The 19,770-nt window shown below is 45.3% G+C and overlaps 1 protein-coding gene across 1 annotated transcript in view; it reads right to left on the reverse strand.

Moving 5' to 3' along the window:
* The window catches only part of LOC115112512 (sodium- and chloride-dependent glycine transporter 2-like), a 57,871-nt gene that overhangs the window by 24,599 nt on the left and 13,502 nt on the right, over positions 1 to 19,770 (reverse strand). The window contains exon 11 of the mRNA XM_065011795.1: positions 263 to 394. Coding sequence (XP_064867867.1) covers positions 263 to 394 — 132 coding nt within the window. The remainder of the gene's footprint in view (positions 1 to 262; positions 395 to 19,770) is intronic.

The raw sequence follows: 19,770 nt of genomic DNA on the forward strand, positions 1-19,770 counted from the left end.
GTAGGTGATCAAATATGTATGTCGTGCAATAAAATGCAAAGTAATTACTTAAAAATCATACAATGTGATTTTCTGGATTTTCTCACAGTTGAAGTGTACCTATGACAAAAATTATAGAACTCTACATGCTTTGTAAGTAGGAAAACCTGCAGAATCGGCAGTGTATCAAATACTTGTTCTCCCCACTGTATGTACGTGTGTGTGTAATTCCCGCATGTCTGCGTTTGTGTGTGTGTTTGTTTGTGTGAGTGGTGCTCTGTACCTCTGTGACCATAGGGAATCCCAGGAAGAAGAAACATGCACAACAGATGAGTGTGAACAGAGGCTTGTTCTTTCTCAGGTACTGGGGGAACTCGTCTGACACCGACGTCACTATGGTCTCAATGGTGGCAAACTGTGACAAAGGAGAAGAGCGAGGTGAGCGAGGTAAGAGAGGAGAGGAGGGAGAGAGGAAAGAGGGAACAGAGGAGAAATAAGAGAAAAGAGGGGAGACAGCAGCAAGAGGGAGGACAGGAGAGGAAAGAAAAAAAGGGAGAGGGCAGAGGGGAGATAGGGGAAAGACAAATGTGAGAGAGTGCCGATAAGAGAGGAAAGTCAAGGAAGAGAGGCGAGACAACAGTGGAAGTCAATGACAGTGAGGGAGAGAGAGTCATTACAATCACACAGGAGATACAGTATCTGTGGACAAAGGGAGCCGAGAGAGGAGAAAGATAACAGAGATTGAGAAATAACACCTGTTTAAGAGACGCCAATGAGACAAGAGTGGGAGCAGAAGAAAGTGACAGGAGGGGCCAAGAGGCCAGAGGACAAGTGCAGAGAAAAGAAAGGATGAATACACAGATCAAGCAGAGAGAGAGAGAGAGAGAGAGAGAGAGAGAGAGAGCGAGCACGTGTGAGAGAGAAAGAGCACGTGTGAGAAAGAGAGCACGTGTGAGAGAGAGAGAGAGAGAGAGAGAGAGAGAGAGCACGTGTGAGAGAGAGAGAGCACGTGTGTGAGAGAGAGAGAGAGAGAGCACGTGTGAGAGAGAGAGAGAGCACATGTGAGAGAGAGAGAGAGAGCAGGTGTGAGAGAGAGAGAGCACGTGTGAGAGAGAGAGAGAGAGAGAGCACGTGTGAGAGAGAGAGAGAGCAGGTGTGAGAGAGAGAGAGCACGTGTGAGAGAGAGAGAGAGAGAGAGAGAGAGAGAGAGCACGTGTGAGAGAATTTGAGAGAGAGAGAGAGAGAGCGCGTATGAGAGAGAATTTGAGAGAGAGAGAGCACATGTGAGAGAGAATTTGAGAGAGAGAGAGAGCACGTGTGAGAGAGAATTTGAGAGAGAGAGAGAATGAGAGACACCTGAAACCCCATCTCTTTAAGGAATACCTAGGATAGGATAAAGTAATCCTTCTCACCCCCCCCCCCCCCTTAAAAGATTTAGATGCACTATTGTAAAGTGGCTGTTCCACTGGATGTCATAAGGTGAACGCACCAATTTGTATGTCGCTCTGGATAAGAGCGTCTGCTAAATGACTTAAATGTAAAGTGAGAGAGAGAAATGAGAGAGAGAGAAGCCCAATGGGACTGAGCTATCTGCCACTTCACTGCTTCTCGACAACCTCATGAGCACCCCCACAAAATTCTCATCAATACAGTATCCCCAGCCACTTACCGCCAAGCGCTGACACACACGCACATACACACACACACCATTGACGTCACTAGAGCCCCGAACGATTTTGTATCAGCCCGGAGTCTTTTGCCCTGCTGGGATGGTGTAAAACAAACTAGGCGACACTGCATTACACACCGCAATGAATACTCCAATCATGAGCCCTGCCCTGGCCTGACCTGACTTTTTAGTACTGCTAAAACCAGCAATTATGTGTACAGTGGCACTTTAGGAGGCGGAGTAATGTGGTTTTCCAAAGTAATTTTTGATTAGTCCAAAGAAATCGCTTGGGCGACTGTTCATTCTCTGAGGGAGCACAAATATGAGAAGGGGAACTGGAAGTAAACTTTGTTAGCTTGCTACTTGTCACGCCCTGACCTTTGAGATCCTTTTTATGTCTCTATTTGGTTTGGTCAGGGTGTGATTTGGGGTGGGTATTCTGTGTTCTATTATTTGTATTTCTATGTTTTGGCCGGGTAGGGTTCTCAATCAGGGACAGCTGTCTATCGTTGTCTCTGATTGAAAACCATACTTAGGTAGCCCTTTTCCCACCTGTCTTTGTGGGAAGTTGACTTTGTTTATGGCACGTAGCCTTTAGCTTCACGGTTTGGTTGTAGTGTTTATTGTTTTGTTCAGCGTCTTTTCTAAAATAAAGGAATATGTACACTCACCACGCTGCACCTTGGTCCTCTTCCTTCAACAGCCGTGACACTACTACTATAGCACATTTTGTTAGCCCAAGACTATGCTATTCAGAGTTATTGACCTCACAGTAAGCCAGATTCGAGTAACTTACATTTCAACATGTAGACTCAAAAGCTGCACTGACCGATAACGTCAAGCTACTAAACTAATGTTTGGGACTACCCAGTCTAGCTAGTAGTACTGCTAACATTAGCTACCTAGCACATTTTACGAGCAAGGTTTTGATTACAGTACAGTAGCTAACGGGACACTGAATCCAACAGCTGGAGCTCTGTACACCACCTGACAATTACTGTCCAAATATGCAAAATAATGCTAATAAAGCTAGCTAACTTAAGGGAAACACGACGTTAGCTCAATTAGCTACTGTAGCTATCTGCTGAAAAAACAAAGCTGGATAGCTGAGTCTTTTTTTCCCTCCAATGTATAGAAGATGGACATACAGAATTTCTTCTTCAGAAAGAGGGCGAGAGATGTAGCTCAGCAAACACAGATGGTTGTGGTATTTGCAGGAGAAGGTTAATTTATTTTCTGTGTGTGTGTGTAATTATAATACAATTATTTCGAATCAACTTTAGCAACATACAGTGGGGAGAACAAGCTTTTGATACACTGCCGATTTTGCAGGTTTTCCGACTTACAAAGCATGTAGAGGTCTGTAATTTTTATCATATGTACACTTCAACTGTGAGAGACGGAATCTAAAATAAAAATCCAGAAAATCACATTGTGTGATTTTTAAGTAATTAATTTGCATTTTATTGCATGACATAAGTATTTGATCACCTACCAACCAGTAAGAATTCCGGCTCTCACAGACCTGTTCTTTAAGAATCCCTCCTGTTCTCCACTCATTACCTGTATTAACTGCACCTGTTTGAACTTGTTTCCTGTATAAAATACGCCTGTCCACACACTCAATCAAACAGACTCCAACCTCTCCACAATGGCCAAGACCAGAGAGGGTGTAAGGACATCAGGGAAACAATTGTAGACCTGCACAAGGCTGGGATGGGCTACAGGACAATAGGCAAGCAGCTTGGTGAGAAGGCAACAACTGCTGGCGCAATTATTAGAAAATGGAAGAAGTTCAAGATGACGGTCAATCACCCTCGGTCTGGGGCTCCATGCAAGATCTCACCTCGTGGGGCATCAATGATCATGAGGAAGGTGAGGGATCAGCCCAGAACTACACGGCATGACCTGATCAATGACCTGAAGAGAGCTGGGACCACAGTCTCAAAGAAAATCATTAGTAACACACTACGCTGTCATGGATTAAAATCCTGCAGCGCACGCAAGGTCCCCCTGCTCAAGCCAGCGCATGTCCAGGCCGTCTGAAGTTTGCCAATGACCATCTGGATGATCCAGAGGAGGAATGGGAGATGGTCATGTGGTCTGATGAGACAAAAATATAGCTTTTTGGTCTAAACTCCACTCGCTGTGTTTGGAGGAAGAAGAAGGATTAGTACAACCCCAAGGACACCATCCCAACCGTGAAGCATGGAGGTGGAAACATCATTCTTTGGGGATACTTTTCTGCAAAGGGGACAGGACGACTGCACCGCATTGAGGGGAGGATGGGTAGGGCCATGTATTGCGAGATCTTGGCCAACAACCTCCTTCCCTCAGTAAGAGCATTGAAGATGGGTCGTGGCTGGGTCTTCCAGCATGACAACGACCCGAAACACACAGCCAGGGCAACTAAGGAGTGGCTCCGTAAGAAGCATCTCAAGGTCCTGGAGTTGCCTAGCCAGTCTCCAGGCCTGAACCCAATAGAAAATCTTTGGAGGGAGCTGAAAGTCCATATTGCCCAGCGACAGCCCCGAAACCTGAAGGATCTGGAGAAGGTCTGTATGGAGGAGTGGGCCAAAATCCCTGCTGCAGTGTGCAAACCTGGTCAAGAACTACAGGAAATGTATGATCTCTGTAATTGCAAACAAAGGTTTCTGTACCAAATATTAAGTTCTGCTTTTCTGATGTATCAAATACTTATGTCATGCAATAAAATGCAAATTAATTACTTAAAAATCATACAATGTGATTTTCGGGATTTTTGTTTTAAATTCCGTCTCTCACAGTTGAAGTGTACCTATGATAAAAAATTACAGACCTCTACACGTTTTGTAAGTAGGAAAACCTGCCAAATCAGCAGTGTCTCAAATACTTGTTCTCCCCACTGTAGATGGGTTGGCTGACAACATCACGAAAACAATTCAGATTGTTTAATTGTCGCATGTATAGAGGTTGCAGGTGTGATTGCAGGGCACAGTGAAAATCGTAGGTTTCGAGCTCCAACATGCAGGACTAGTGAAATGAAATAATAAAAATGGTAATAAAAACAATAGAAATAGCACTATATACAGTTGAAGTCAGAAGTTTAGATACAGTTTAGCCAAATACATTTTAACTCAGTTTATCACAATTCCTGACATTTAATCCAAGTAAAAATGCCATGTCTTAGGTCAGTTAGGATCACCATTTTATTTTAAGAATGCTTTTATTTCTTTCATCACATTCCCAGTGGGTCAGAAGTATACATACACTCAATGAGTATTTGGTAGCATTGCCATTAATTTGTTTAACTTGGGTCAAACGTTTCAGGTAGCCTTCTACAAGCTTCCCACAATAAGTTGGGTGAATTTTGGCCCATTCCTCCTGACAGAGCTGGTGTAACTGAGTGAGGTTTGTAGGCCTCCTTGCTCTCACACACTTTTTCAGTTCTGCCCACAAATATTCAACAGGATTGAGGTCAGGGCTTTGTGATAGCCACTCCAATACCTTGACTTTCTTGTCCTTAATCCATTTTGCCACAACTTTGGAAGTATGCTTGGGGTCATTGTCCATTTGGAAGACCCATTTGCGACCAAGCTTTAACTTCCTGACTGATGTCTTGAGATGTTGCTTCAATATATCCACGTAATTTTGATGCATCTATTTTGTGAATTGCACCAGTCCCTCCTGCAGCAAGGACCCCCACAACATGATGCTACCACCCCCATGCTTCACAGTTGGAATGGTGTTCTTCAGCTTGCAAGCCTCCCCCTTTTTCCTCCAAACATAATGATGGTCATTATTGCCAAACAGTTCTATTTTTGTTTCATCAGACCAGATGACATTTCATTGCAAAATGATGTTCTACAGATGGTGCTCCTGTAGAACACTGTGAGGGCCCCCTGGGAAAGGCTGAATTTCTTGTCGTGTCTTCTTCACTACGGTGTGTCTGAGATGTGTACGCCAAGGAATTTGACGTTATTTACCGTCTCCACGGCGGCCCCGTTGATGAGGATGGGGGCGTGTCCAGCCTGCTTCCTCCTAAGTCCACAATGCGCCCCTTTGTTTTGCTAACATTGAGGGAGAGGTTGTTTACCACCTCCCCTGTAGGTTGTCTCATCATTATTGGTGATCAGGCCTACTGCAGTTGTGTCTTCAGTGAACTTGATGATGGAGTTGGAACTGTGTGAGGCCACACAGTCATGGGTATACAGAGAATGCAGGAGAGGACAGAGGACGCACCCTTGTGTGGCCCCCGGGTTGAGGATCAGTGTCGAGGAGGTAATGATATCTACCACCACCACCTGGGGGTGGCCCATTGTCATCGGGTCATTGTGCTTGAATCTTGAGAAAAAGGTGTTTAGCTTGGCTTGTAGGTGGCTGGCTTTCTTTTAGTAATCCATGATCGTTAGGAGCCTTTGCCACATACGCCTTGTGTCCGACCCGTTGAATTGCTCCTCCACTTTGTCTCTATACTTGTTTTTCGCCATCTTGGTCGATCTGTGTAATTCATATTTGTACTGTTTAACCAAATTATTGTCCCCGGTCACCTTGCCCTGTTTATAAGCTGCATCTCTCTCTTTCAGTTTTCCTACACGACTGCTATCAATCCACGGTTTTTGATTCGGGTAAGTTTCGAAAGATACTATCGGTATCACATAATTTGTGACTCATTTCAGGAAACTAGGTGTATGTCGCATGTCACTACTTTACAAGAAAGCCATTCGAAAGTAAACTTTTTTTTAAATCAAAATGCATTTTGGGGAGAAATGCCTTCTGGAACATGTGAACTTTCATGTGCCTTAATAACAAACTTGTGTGCCATCTGTAAATATGAATAAAATTGTTAAATTACGAGCCTAGTTGGTTTAGCCATGGAACAAGGGAGCAACCTTCCCGCTAGCCATGTTTAGCTGAGATAATGAGTGGGCTGGACATGCTGAGAGATGAGTTTGAATTGGTCTGCCATGTAGCACACTTCTTTCTATAATATAAGCTGGTCAGTATGTGTAGATAATCCTTTCTAACGCAGCTTTTTTGAAAGATATCACATAGTAGAACTGCATAAGTGTTGCTTTCCACTTTCTTGAGGACCGAGTTTTGAAATCAGTAGCTAAGGAGATGGGGAAAATTCTGCCGTTTGATTGTAGACGGAGTCAAAGAGAACACACACAGAAGGCTCCGGATTATATCTTCCAACTAAGGGCAACCATGGCATCTGTGACAGAGGGTGAAGCTTCCATCCATGTATACGGTAAGAGAGTCTAGCTAGCTACATTTTCAGATAATACACTTTTCTAATTTTGTCAGAAAGTCGTTTCATTTCAAGTTCAAGTGTACTGTTAGCTAGCTAACGTTACATGTATGAGCTGTGTAGTAATATTATTCGTATCTCAGAGACATTTGCATTGCTAGTTATAGCCGAATGTTAGCTAGCTAACATTGAACATGGTTGGTTAGCGACCGCCAGATTCATGCAGGGTAGTAACATTATGAGTTGGGATTATGGTTCATTGTTTAGCTACCTAGCTATATGTCTAAACAAAAGACTTCACAATGAAAGTAACAATTTCAATAGAATGTTTATGTCACTATGACAACTTGTAAATTCGCTCTGGCTATCTACTCTGACTTCCGAGCACTCTCGTCTGAGTGTTGCAGAGCGCAGAATAATTGATGAATTTACGAACGCTCAACACCCATTGAATATGGCCAGTGTCAGTAAATGTTGGCAAAATATTTTTTTTTTGTTAAATTGTTGCCAGCAGCACAGTTGCAATGCTCTGGATAACATAAAAACAGCCTAACCAGCTCTGCTAGGGCGAATAAAATGGTCAGAGTGAGCTGCTCTCTCCTTTGTGTCTTAAAGTAGCTAGCAAGCTAGCCAACGTTAGCCAGTTAGCTTGGGTAACTGCTGTTGTTAAGTCAGAATGCCCGGATCAACCCTACTTTCGGCCAGATCGTCCAGTGTGCACTCTGAATGCTCCAAGAGCAAAACGCTCTGAATTTACAAACGGCCAATCTGACAACACTCCTGAACAACTGAAGATGATTTTTAAAGAATTGATCGGGTTACTACTTGAAACCAACAAATGCCCCAAAATATCTGGCCCTCTGCACTCCCTAAATCGCTGCATTGAACGGTTCAGCAGACTTTTAGCCCTCCATAACTGTCTACGAGACTATTGCAGCTCTGTGGGTGTAATATTTATTGACAATTTTGAAACCTTCTAGAAACAAAGCTTGTATTATGAGGATGGGATCCACCCAAATCATTTGGGTTCCTGGATCCACTCGCAGCATTGTAAGGCTGCGTTGAGACAATGACTTATCAATGACCCAAGCCCAACTTCTTTAATTCCTACCATTGTGTCGCTGAGTTGTCATTATGCTTCAGCAAATGTACATTATCCCAGCGGCGTTAGAAGACAATGTAAGTAACCAAATGTATATCCCTCTACTGCCCTGAATGCCTCTGCTGACCCTACAGCTATTGTACGCAGTAATCATATGCCTATGAACCAGAGTTATACAGTTAGCACTGAGGTGGTGTGCCCTAGCAGGAAGTCCACTGTGTGCAGCTCACCCTGCACTAACATAAAACACCTGAGCATGTCTACCCCTGCTAAGTTTCCTAGTAAAGCAAGAAAAACAATCAAGCATTCCAGAAAAGTGTTAAAAATAGCCCACATTAACATATGTAAATTAAGAAACAAGGTTCATGAAATCAATCATTTGCTAGTGACAGATGACATTTATATTCTGACAATCTCTGAAACACTTAGATAATACCTTTGATACAGTGGTAGCAATAAATGGTTATAAGATTAAAAAAATACAGAACTAACTAAAAGGTGGAGGTGTGGCTGTTTATATTAAAAACCACATTCCTGTAAAGCTTAGAGAGGATCTCATGTTAAAAACTGTTGAAGTAATATGGCTACAGGTTCATCTGCCTCACCTAAAGCTCATTCTGGTGGGAAGCTGTTATAGGCCACCATAATAAGCAGACGATATTGCCACTCCTATTTGTCATATCTTAAATTTAAGCCTACTAGAAAGTGTGTGCCCTCAGGCCTGGAGGGAAGCAAAAGATATTCCGCTACCTAAGAATAGTAAAGCCCCCTTTATTGGCTCAATAACCGACCAATCAGCCTGTTACCAACCCTTAGTAAACTTTTGAAAAAATTGTGTTTGACCAGATACAATGCTATTTTTGTCACGCCCTGGTCTAAGTATTTTGTGTTTTTCTTCATGTATTGGGTCAGGCCAGGGTGTGGCATGGAGTTTTTGTATTGTGGTGTGTTTTGTCTGGGGGTTTTGGTGTGTATGTTAGTGGGATTGTAGCTTAGTAGGGTGTTCTAGGAAAGTCTATGGCTGTCTGAAGTGGTTCTCAATCAGAGGCAGGTGTTTAATCGTTGTCTCTGATTGGGAACCATATTTAGGCAGCCATATTCTTTGGTTGTATTGTGGGTGATTGTCCTGAGTGTCTTGATGTCCTTGTTAGAGGTTAGTAGACACATGTATAGGCTGTTTTCGTTTCGTTTATTGTTTTGTAGTGTTAGTGTTTTGACGTGTTTTACTTTTGTTTAATAAAGATGAATCGCAATCGACACGCTGCAGTTTGGTCCGACTCTCCTTCACCATATGAAAACCGTGACAGAATCACCCACCACCAAAGGACCAAGCAGCGTGTCAACAGGCAGGAGCAACTGCAGTGGGAGAGGCTGCACCACCTGGAGAAATGGACATGGGAGGAAGAACTGGACGGTAAAGGACCCTGGGCTCAGCCTGGGGAATATCGCCGCCCCAAGGAGGAACTAGAAGCGGCAAAAGCGGAGAGGCGCTGGTATGAGGAGGCAGCACGGCGACGTGGATGGAAGCCCGGGAATCAGCCCCAAAAAATGTTTTGGGGGGGGCTTACAGGGAGTATGGCTACGCCAGGTAGGAGACCTGCGCAAACTCCCTGTGCTTACCGGGGGGCTAGAGAGACCGGGCAGGCACCGTGTTATGCAGTGGTGCGCACGGTGTCCCCAGTGCGGGTGCATAGCCTGGTGCGGTATATTCCAGCTCCACGTATCGGCCGGGCTAGATTGAGCGTCGAGCCAAATGCCATGAAGCCGGCTCTACGCATCTGGTCCCCAGTGCGTCTCCTTGGGCCGGTGTACATGGCACCAGCCTTGCGCTCAGTGTCTCCGGTTCGCCTACATAGTCCAGTGCGGGCTATTCCACCTCGCCGCACTGGCAGGGCGGACCGAGAGTATTCAACCAGGTAAGGTTGGGCAGGCTCGGTACTCAAGAGCTCCAGTGCGCCTGCACGGTCCGGTCTATCCAGTACCACCTCCACACCCCAGTCCTCCGGTAGCAGCTCCCCGCACCAGGCTTCCTGTGCGTGTCCTCGGCCCAGTACCACCAGTGCCAGCACCACGCATCAGGCCTACAGTACGCCTCGCCTCTCCTGCGCCGTCGGAGTCTCCCGCCTCTCCTGCGCCGTCGGAGTCTCCCGCCTCTCCTGCGCCGTCGGAGTCTCCCGCCTCTCCTGCGCCGTCGGAGTCTCCCGCCTCTCCTGCGCCGTCGGAGTCTCCCGCCTCCCCAGCGCCGCCGGTGCTCCCAGTCTGCCCAGCGCCGCCAGTGCTCCCAGTCTGCCCAGCGCCGCCAGTGCTCCCAGTCTGCCCAGCGCCGCCAGTGCTCCCAGTCTGCCCAGCGCCGCCAGTGCTCCCAGTCTGCCCAGCGCCGCCAGTGCTCCCAGTCTGCCCAGAGCCGCCAGTGCTCCCAGTCTGCCCAGCGCCGCCAGAGTCTGCCCAGCACCGCCAGAGTCTGCCAGGATCCGCCAGAAGTGCCAGTCAGCCAGGATCCGCCAGAGGTGCTGTCAGTCTGTATGAAGCAGCCAGAGCTGTCAGTCTGCAAAGAGCTGCCAGTCTGCAGGGTGCTGTCAGTCTGCATGGAGCAGTCAGAGCTGTCAGTCTGCAAAGAGCTGTCAGTCTGCAAGGAGCTGTCAGTCTGCAAGGAGCTGACAGTCTGCAGGGTGCTGTCAGTCTGAAGGGTGCTGTCAGCCTGCATGGAGCAGCCAGAGCTGTCAGTCTGCATGGAGCAGCCAGAGCTGTCAGTCTGCATGAAGCAGCCAGAGCTGTCAGTCTGCATGAAGCAGCCAGAGCTGCCAGTCTGCAAGGAGCTGCCAGTCTGCAAGGAGCTGCCAGTCTGCAAGGAGCTGCCAGTCTGTAAGAAGCCGCCAGAGCTGTCAGCCTACATGGAGCAGCCAGAGCCGCCAGTCAGCGTGGAGCAGTCAGATTCGTCCAGATCTGCCAGTCAGCCAGAATCTTCCAGATCTGCCAGTCAACCAGGCTCTTCCAGATCTGCCAGTCAGCCGGGATCTGCCAGAACTGCCAGTCAACCGGGCTCTTCCAGATCTGCCAGTCAGCCAGAATCTTCCAGATCTTCCAGTCAACCTGGCTCTTCCAGATCTGCCAGTCAGCCAGAATCTTCCAGATCTGCCAGTCAACCAGGCTCGTCCAGATCTGCCAGGCTTGTCCAGATCTGCCAGTCAGCCAGAATCTTCCAGATCTGCCAGTCAACCAGGCTCTTCCAGATCTGCCAGTCAGCCGGGATCTGCCAGTCAGCCAGGCTCTTCCAGATCTGCCAGTCAGCCGGGCTCTTCCAGATCTGCCAGTCAGCCGGGCTCTTCCAGATCTGCCAGTCAGCCGGGCTCTTCCAGATCTGCCAGTCAGCCGGGCTCTTCCAGATCTGCCAGTCAGCCGGGCTCTTCCAGATCTGCCAGTCAGCCGGGATCTGCCAGAACTACCAGTCGGCCCGGATCTGCCAGTCGGCCCGGATCTGCCAGTCGGCCCGGATCTGCCAGTCGGCCCGGATCGGCCCGGATCTGCCAGTCGGCCCGGATCTGCCAGTCGGCCCGGATCTGCCAGTCGGCCCGGATCTGCCAGTCGGCCCGGATCTGCCAGTCAGCCAGGATCTGGTAGATCCATCAACCTGCCTGAGCTTCCTTTCACTCCTGAGCTTCCTTTCACTCCTGAGCTTCCTTTCACTCCCGAGCTTCCCCTCAGTCCCGAGCTTCACCTCAGTCCCGATCTGCTCCTCAGTCTGGTGGGGTTCTGGGTGAGGACTACTAGGCCATGGTTGGCGGCGAGGTTGGACTATCCAGGGACGCAAGGAGAGGGGACTAAGACATTAACTGAGTGGGGTCCACGTCCCGCTCCGGAGCCGCCACCATGGACAGACTCCCACCCGGACCCTCCCTATTGATTTGAGGTGCGTTCGGGAGTCCGCACCTTAGGGGGGGGGGTTCTGTCACGCCCTGGTCTAAGTATTTTGTGTTTTTCTTCATGTATTGGGTCAGGCCAGGGTGTGGCATGGAGTTTTTGTATTGTGGTGTGTTTTGTCTGGGGGTTTTGGTGTGTATGTTAGTGGGATTGTAGCTTAGTAGGGTGTTCTAGGAAAGTCTATAGCTGTCTGAAGTGGTTCTCAATCTGAGGCAGGTGTTTATCGTTGTCTCTGATTGGGAACCATATTTAGGCAGCCATATTCTTTGGTTGTATTGTGGGTGATTGTCCTGAGTGTCTTGATGTCCTTGTTAGAGGTTAGTAGACACATGTATAGGATGTTTTCGTTTCGTTTATTGTTTTGTCGTGTTTTACGTTTGTTTAATAAAGATTAATCGCAATCGACACGCTGCAGTTTGGTCCGACTCTCCTTCACCATATGAAAACCGTGACATTTTACAGTAAACAAATCGACAACAGACTTTCAGCACGCTTATAGGGAAGGACATTCAACAAGCACAGCACTTACACAAATGACTGATGATTGGCTGAGAAAAATGTATGATAAAAAGAATAGTGGTGCTGTTTTGTTCGACTTCAGTTCGGATTTGACATTATCGATCATAGTCTGCTGCTGCTATATTGTGGATAAATAGTTACCGGTCGAACGGAACACAGAGGGTGATCTTTAATGGAAGCCTCAAACAAAATCCAGGTAGAATCAGGCCCCTTAGTTTTTTCAGTCTTTACTAACGACATGCCAGTCTATGTATGTGGATGACTCAACACTATACACGTCAGCTACCACAGCTACTGAAATGACAGCAACACTTAACAAAGAGCTGCAGTTTCAGAATGGGTGGCACGGAATAAGTTAGTCCCAAATATTTCAAAAACTAAAAGCACTTTATTTAGGACAAATCATTCATTAAACCTCAACCAAATCTTGTAATGTGGTAATTGAGCAAGTTGAGGGGACTAAACTGCTTGGAGTAACCCTGGATTGTAAACTGTCATGGTCAAAACATATTGATACAACAGTAGCTAGTCTGTCTATAATAAATCTCTACTCTGCATTCTTAACAACACCATCAACAAGGCAGGTCCTACAGGCCTTAACTTTGTCGCACCTGGACTACTGTTCAGTCGTGTGGTCAGGTACCACAAAGAGGGACTTAGGAAAATTGCAATTGGCTCAGAACAGGGCAGCACGGCATGCCCTTGGATGTACACAGAGAGCTTGGCTCTTGTGGCTCAAAGTGAAGGAGAGATTGGCTTCATCACTACTTGTATTTGTGAATGCACCGAACTGTTTGAACTACTGGCACACAGCTTGGACAACCATGCATACCCCACAGTCCCCAAGTCCTGAACAGACTATGGGAGGCGCACAGTACTAGATAGAGCCATGACAACATGGAACTGTATTCCACATCAAATAACTCATGCAAGCAGTAAAATTAGATTTAAAAAACACATCAAAATACACATTATGGAACAGCGGGGACACATGCATACAAACACACATGTGCCACTGATCCCTCCAATTAGAGCGTTCACACCCCGCAGAGGCAGTTGTTGATGAGGTCAGAAGTGGATCCCCTTCTCCCTTTTCTTCTTCCCCACCTCTTTCTTGCTCTATTCATCTCTCCGCTCCCCCTCTTGCATCTTTCTTCTCAGTCTCCCCTTTCCCACTCCCCTCTCTTTTTCTTCCGTCTCCACTCATCCTCTGTCTGTATTCCCCTCACCACTGGTACTCTTGTTCTCTCTCTATTTCCCTCTTCCATCTTTCTAATCTCTCCCTTCTCCCTTTCCCTTTCTCTCTCTCTCAAAACTGTCATATAGGGCTACATACAGTTGAATTCGGAAGTTTACATGCACCTTAGCCAGATACATTTAAACACTGTTTTTCACAATTCCTGACATTTAATCCAGGTAAAAATGCACTGTCTTAGGTCAGTCAGGATCACCACTTTATTTAAAAAATGTGAAATGTCAGAATAATAGTAGAGAGAATGATTTATTTCAGCTTTTATTTCTTTCATCACATTCCTTGTGGGTCAGAAGTTTACATACACTCAAATTGTATTTGGTAGCAATGCCTTTAAATTCTTTAACTTGGGTCAAACGTTTTTGGGTAGCCTTCCACAAGCTTCCCACAATAAGTTGGGTGACTTTTGGCCCATTCAGAGCTGGTGTAACTGAGTCAGGTTTGTAGGCCTCCTTGCTCGCACATGCTTTTTCAGGTCTGCCCACAAATTTTCTATGGGATTGAGGTCAGGGCGTTGAGATGGCCACTCCAATACCTTGACTTTGTTGTCCTTAAGCCATTTTGCCACAACTTTGGAAGTATGCTTGTGGTCATTGTCCATTTGGAAGACCCATTTGCGACCAAGCTTTAACTTCAATATATCCACATAATTTTCCTACCTCATGATGCCATCTATTTTGTGGAGTGCACCAGTCCCTCCTGCAGCAAAGCACCCCCACAACATGATGCTGCCACCCCCGTGCTTCACGTCTCCTTTCTCCTTCACGGTTGGGATGGTGTTCTTCGGCTTGCAAGCCTTCCCATTTTTCCTCCAAACATAATGATGGTCATTATGGCCAAACAGTTTTATTTTTGTTTCATCAGACCAGGGGACATTTCTCCAAAAAGTATGATCTTTGTCCCCATGTGCAGTTGCAAACCGTAGTCTGGCGGTTTTGAAGCAGTGGCTTCTTCCTTGCTGAGCGGCCTTTCAGGTTATGTCGATATAGGACTTGTTTTACTGTGGATATATATACTTTTGTACCTGTTTCCTCCAGCATCTTCACAATGTCCTTTGCTCTTTTTCTAGGATTGATTTGCACTTTTCGCACCAAAGTACGTTCATCTCTAGAAGACAGAACGCGTCTCCTTCCTCAGCGCTATGGCGGCTGCGTGGTCCCATGGTGTTTATACTTGAGTACTATTGTTTGTACAGATGAACATAGTACCTTCAGGCATTTGGAAATTGCTCCCAAGGATGAACCAGACTTGTGGAGGTCTACATATTTTTTTTCTGAGGTCTTGGCTGATTTCTTTTGATTTTTCCATGATGTCAAGCAAAGAGGCACTGTTTGAAGGTAGGCCTTGAAATATATCCACAGGTACACCTCCAATTGACTCAAATTATGTCAATTAGTCTATCAGAAGCTTCTAAAGCCATGACATAATTTTCTGGAATTTCCCAAGTTGTTTAAAGGCACAGTCAACTTAGTGTATGTAAACTTCTGAACTACTGGAATTGTGATACAGTGAATTATAAGATAAATAATCTGTCTAAACAATTGTTGGAAAAATAACTTGTGTCATGCACAAAGTAGATGTCCTAACTGACTTGCCAAAATAATAGTTATCAAGAAATTTGTGGAGTGCTTGAGAAACAAGTTTTAATGACTCCAACCTAAGTGTATGTAAACTTCTGACTTCAACTGTATGTGACCCCTGTTCCCCATTGTGCTTGTTGATTATTGTTCCATGTCCTGTGCTCTGTTGTATCAGCTTTCGTGTTACTGTGTTACTGTGCACTTGTTTTTACAGGTCTCTTCCCGTGTATTTATTAGAGGTTTTACACCTCGCTCTTTGTTTGGGTTACAGCCCTGTGTTATATATACACATGTTTGTTTTGGGCTTCGTCCCCATCATGTTCATGACGTACTATTTTGGGTAGAGAAATGAAACCCCCTATTCGTATTCCTGAGCCTGCCTCCTATCATGATACAATGTGACAGAATAATCAACCTATCTAATGGAGACAGAAATATGTGGAGTGGTTGAAAAACTAGTTTTAATGACTCCAACCTAAGTGTACGTAAACTTCCGACTTCAACTGTATATACAAATAATAATGGATTGGATTCATATGGCATTTAAATATAGCACATATATAAATGGTTTGTCACCAGTTCACAGCAAGTTTCACATTACAGAGCAGTTACGTCACCTCCTCCACCACCCATAACCAAAAAGTTTGGCTTCTATTGGTTTCAATTGACAATATTGGTACCAGAGGGCCTGATGTTGCTTCGTGGCCTGCGTGGAAATCAAACTTGGGAGAAGACTGGCAAACACAACAACACACACAAGGCCCTATAAAATCAACGATGCGGAGAACGCGGACGGAATCGCGTATTCCCGAAATTAAAACGGAATTCAACGATATAAAAAAACAATTTGAACTTAGGAGGAAATCAACTAAATGTATTGCTCCACAATGAAATAGGGTGCAGGCCAGGCAGCAGGCTGTTAGCCAGCCTGCCAGCTTAGTGGAGTCTGCCACTAGCACAGTCAGTGTTGTCAGCTCAGCTATCCACATTGAGACCGTGTCTGTGCCTTGACCTAGGTTGGGCAAAACTAAACATGGCGGTGTTCGCCTTAGCAATCTCACTAGGATAAAGACCTCCTCCATTCCTGCCATTATTGAAAGAGATCGTGATACCTCACATCTCAAAATAGGGCTATTTAATGTTAGATCCCTTACTTCAAAGGCAGTTATAGTCAATGAACTAATCACTGATCATAATCTTGATGTGATTTGCCTGACGGAAACATGGCTTAAGCCTGATGAATTTACTGTGTTAAATGAGGCCTCACCTCCTGGTTACACTAGTGACCATATCCCCCGTGCATCCCGCAAATGCGGAGGTCTTGCTAACATTTACGATAGCAAATTTAAATTTACAAAATAAATCATTTTCGTCTTTTGAGCTTCTAGTCATGAAATATATGCCTACTCAATCACTTTTTATAGCTACTGTTTACAGGCGCCCTGGGCCATATACAGAGATCCTCATTGAGTTCCCTGAATACTTGTAGTCATAGCAAATAATATTCACATTTTTGGCGACTTTAATATTCACATGGAAAAGTCCACAGACCCACTCCAAAAGGCTTTCGTCTCTGGACCTAATCACTGTCACAGTCATACTCTGGACCTAGTTTTGTCCCATGGAATAAATGTTGTGGATCTTAATGTTTTTCCTCTTAATCCTGGACTATCGGACCCCCATTTTATTACGTTTGCAATTTCAACAAATAATCTGGTCTGACCCCAACCAAGGAGCATCAAAAGCCGTGTTATAAATTCACAGACAACACAAAGATTCCTTGATACCCTTCCAGACTCCCTCTGCCTACCCAAGGACGTCAGAGGACAAAAATCAGTTAACCACCTAACTGAGGAACTCAATTTAACCTTGGGTAATACCTTAGATGCAATTGCACCCCTAAAAACTAAAAACATTTCTCATAAGAAACTAGCTCCCTGGTATACAGAAAATACCCGAGCTCTGAGTCAAGCTTCCAGAAAATTGGAACGGAAATGGCGCCACACCAAACTGGAAGTCTTCCGACTAGCTTGGAACGACAGTACTGGGTAGTATCGAAGAGCCCTCACTGCTGCTGGATCATCCTATTTTTCCAACTTAATTGAGGAAAATAAGAACAATCCAACATTTATTTTTGATACTGTCGCAAAGCTAACTAAAAAGCAGCATTCCCCAAGTGAGGATGGCTTTCAATTCAGCAGTAATAAATTCAAGAACTTCTTTGAGGACAAGATCATGATTATTAGAAAGCAAATTACAGACTCCTCTTTAAATCTGCGTATTCCTTCAAAGCTCAGTTGTCCTGAGTCTGCACAACTGTGCCAGGACCTAGGATCAAGAGAGACACTCAAGTGTTTTAGTACTATATCTCTTGACACAGTGATGAAAAGAATCATGGCCTCTAAACCTTCAAGCCGCATACTGGACCCTATTCCAACTAAACTACTGAAAGAGCTGCTTCCTGTGCTTGGCCATCCTGTGTTGAACATAATAAATGACTCTCTATCCAACGGATGTGTACCAAACTCACTAAAAGTGACAGTAATAAAGCCTCTCTTGAAAAAGCCAAACCTTGACCCAGAATTTTTTTTTTTTTAACTATCGGCCTATATCGAATCTTCCATTCCTCTCAAAAATTTCAGAAAAGGTTGTTGCGCAGCAACTCACTGCTTTCTGAAGACAAACAATGTATACGAAATGCTTCAGTCTGATTTTAGACCCCATCATAGCACTGAGACTGCACTTGTGAAGGTGGTAAATGACCTTTTAATGGCATTAGACCAAGGCTGTGCATCTGTCCTCGTGCTCCTAGACCTTAGTGCTGCTTTTGATACCATCTTTTGGAGAGATTGGAAATCCAAATTGGTCTACACGGACAAACTCTGGCCTGGTTTAGATCTTATCTGTCGGAAAGATATCCGTTTGTCTCTGCGAATGGTTTGTCCTCTGACAAATCAACTGTAAATTTTGGTGTTCCTCAAGGTTCCGTTTTAGGACCACTATTGTTTTCACTATATATTTTACCTCTTGGGGATGTCATTCGAAAACATAATGTTAACTTTTACTGCTATGCGGATGACACACAGCTGTACATTTCAATGAAACATAGTGAAGCAACAAAATTGCCCTCGCTAGAAGTCTGTATTTCAGACATAAGGAAGTGGATGGCTGCAAACTTTCTCCTTTTAAACTCGGACAAAACAGAGATGCTTGTTCTAGGTCCCAAGAAACAAAGAGATCTTAAGTTGAATCTGACAATGAATCTTAATGGTTGTACAGTCGTCTCAAATAAAACTGTGAAGGACCTCGGCGTTACTCTGGACCCTGATCTCTCTTTTGACGAACATATCAAGACTGTTTCAAGGACAGCTTTTTTCCATCTACGTAACATTGCAAAAATCAGAAACTATCTGACCAAAAATGATGCAGAAAAATTAATCCATGCTTTTGTTACTTCTAGGTTAGACTACTGCAATGCTCTACTTTCCGTCTACCCGGATAAAGCACTACATAAACTTCAGTTAGTGCTAAATATAGCTGTTAGAATCCTGACTAGAACCAAAAAATGTGATCATATTACTCCAGTGCTAGCCTCCCTACACTGGCTTCCTGTTATGGCAAGGGCTGATTTCAAGGTTTTACTGCTAACCTACAAAGCATTACATGGGCTTGCTCCTACCTATCTCTCTGATTTTGTCCTGCCGCACATACCTACACGTACACACAGGCCTCCTAATTGTCCCTAGAATTTCTAAGCAAACAGCTGGAGGCAGGGCATTCTCCTATAGAGCTCAATTTTTATGGAACAGTCTGCCTACCCATGTGAGAGACGCAAACTCGGTCTCAACCTTTAAGTCTTTACTGAAGACTTATCTCTTCATTGGGTCATATGATTGAGTGTAGTCTGGCCCAGGAGTGTGAAGGTGAACGGAAAGGCTCTGAAGCAACGAACCGCCCTTGCTGTCTCTACCTGGCCGGTTCCCCTCTTTCCACTGGGATTCTCTGCCTCTAACCTTATTATAGGGGCTGAGTCACTGGCTCACTGGTGCTCTTTCATGTCGTCCCTAGGAGGGGTGCGTCACTTGAGTGGGTTGAATCACTGATGTGATCTTCCTGTCTGGGTTGGCTCCCCCCCTTGGGATGTGCCGTGGCGGAGATCTTTGTGGGCTATACTTGGCCTTGTCTCAGGAGGGTAAGTTGGTGGTTGAAGATATCCCTCTAGTGGTGTGGGGGCTGTGCTTTGGCAAAGTGGGTGGGGTTATATCCTTCCTGTTTGGCCCTGTCCGGGGGTATCATCAGATGGGGCCACAGTGTCTCCTGACCCCTCCTGTCTCAGCCTCCAGTATTTATGCTGCAGTAGTTTATGTGTCGGGGGGCTAGGGTCAGTTTGTTAAATCTGGAGTACTTCTCCTGTATTATCCGGTGTCCTGTGTGAATGTAAATATGCTCTCTCTAATTCTCTCTTTCTTTCTCTCTCTCTGAGGACCTGAGCCCTAGGACCATGCCTCAGGACTACCT

The sequence above is a fragment of the Oncorhynchus nerka genome, linkage group LG27 (genome assembly GCF_034236695.1).
Source record: "Oncorhynchus nerka isolate Pitt River linkage group LG27, Oner_Uvic_2.0, whole genome shotgun sequence".
Classification (NCBI taxonomy): domain Eukaryota; kingdom Metazoa; phylum Chordata; class Actinopteri; order Salmoniformes; family Salmonidae; genus Oncorhynchus; species Oncorhynchus nerka.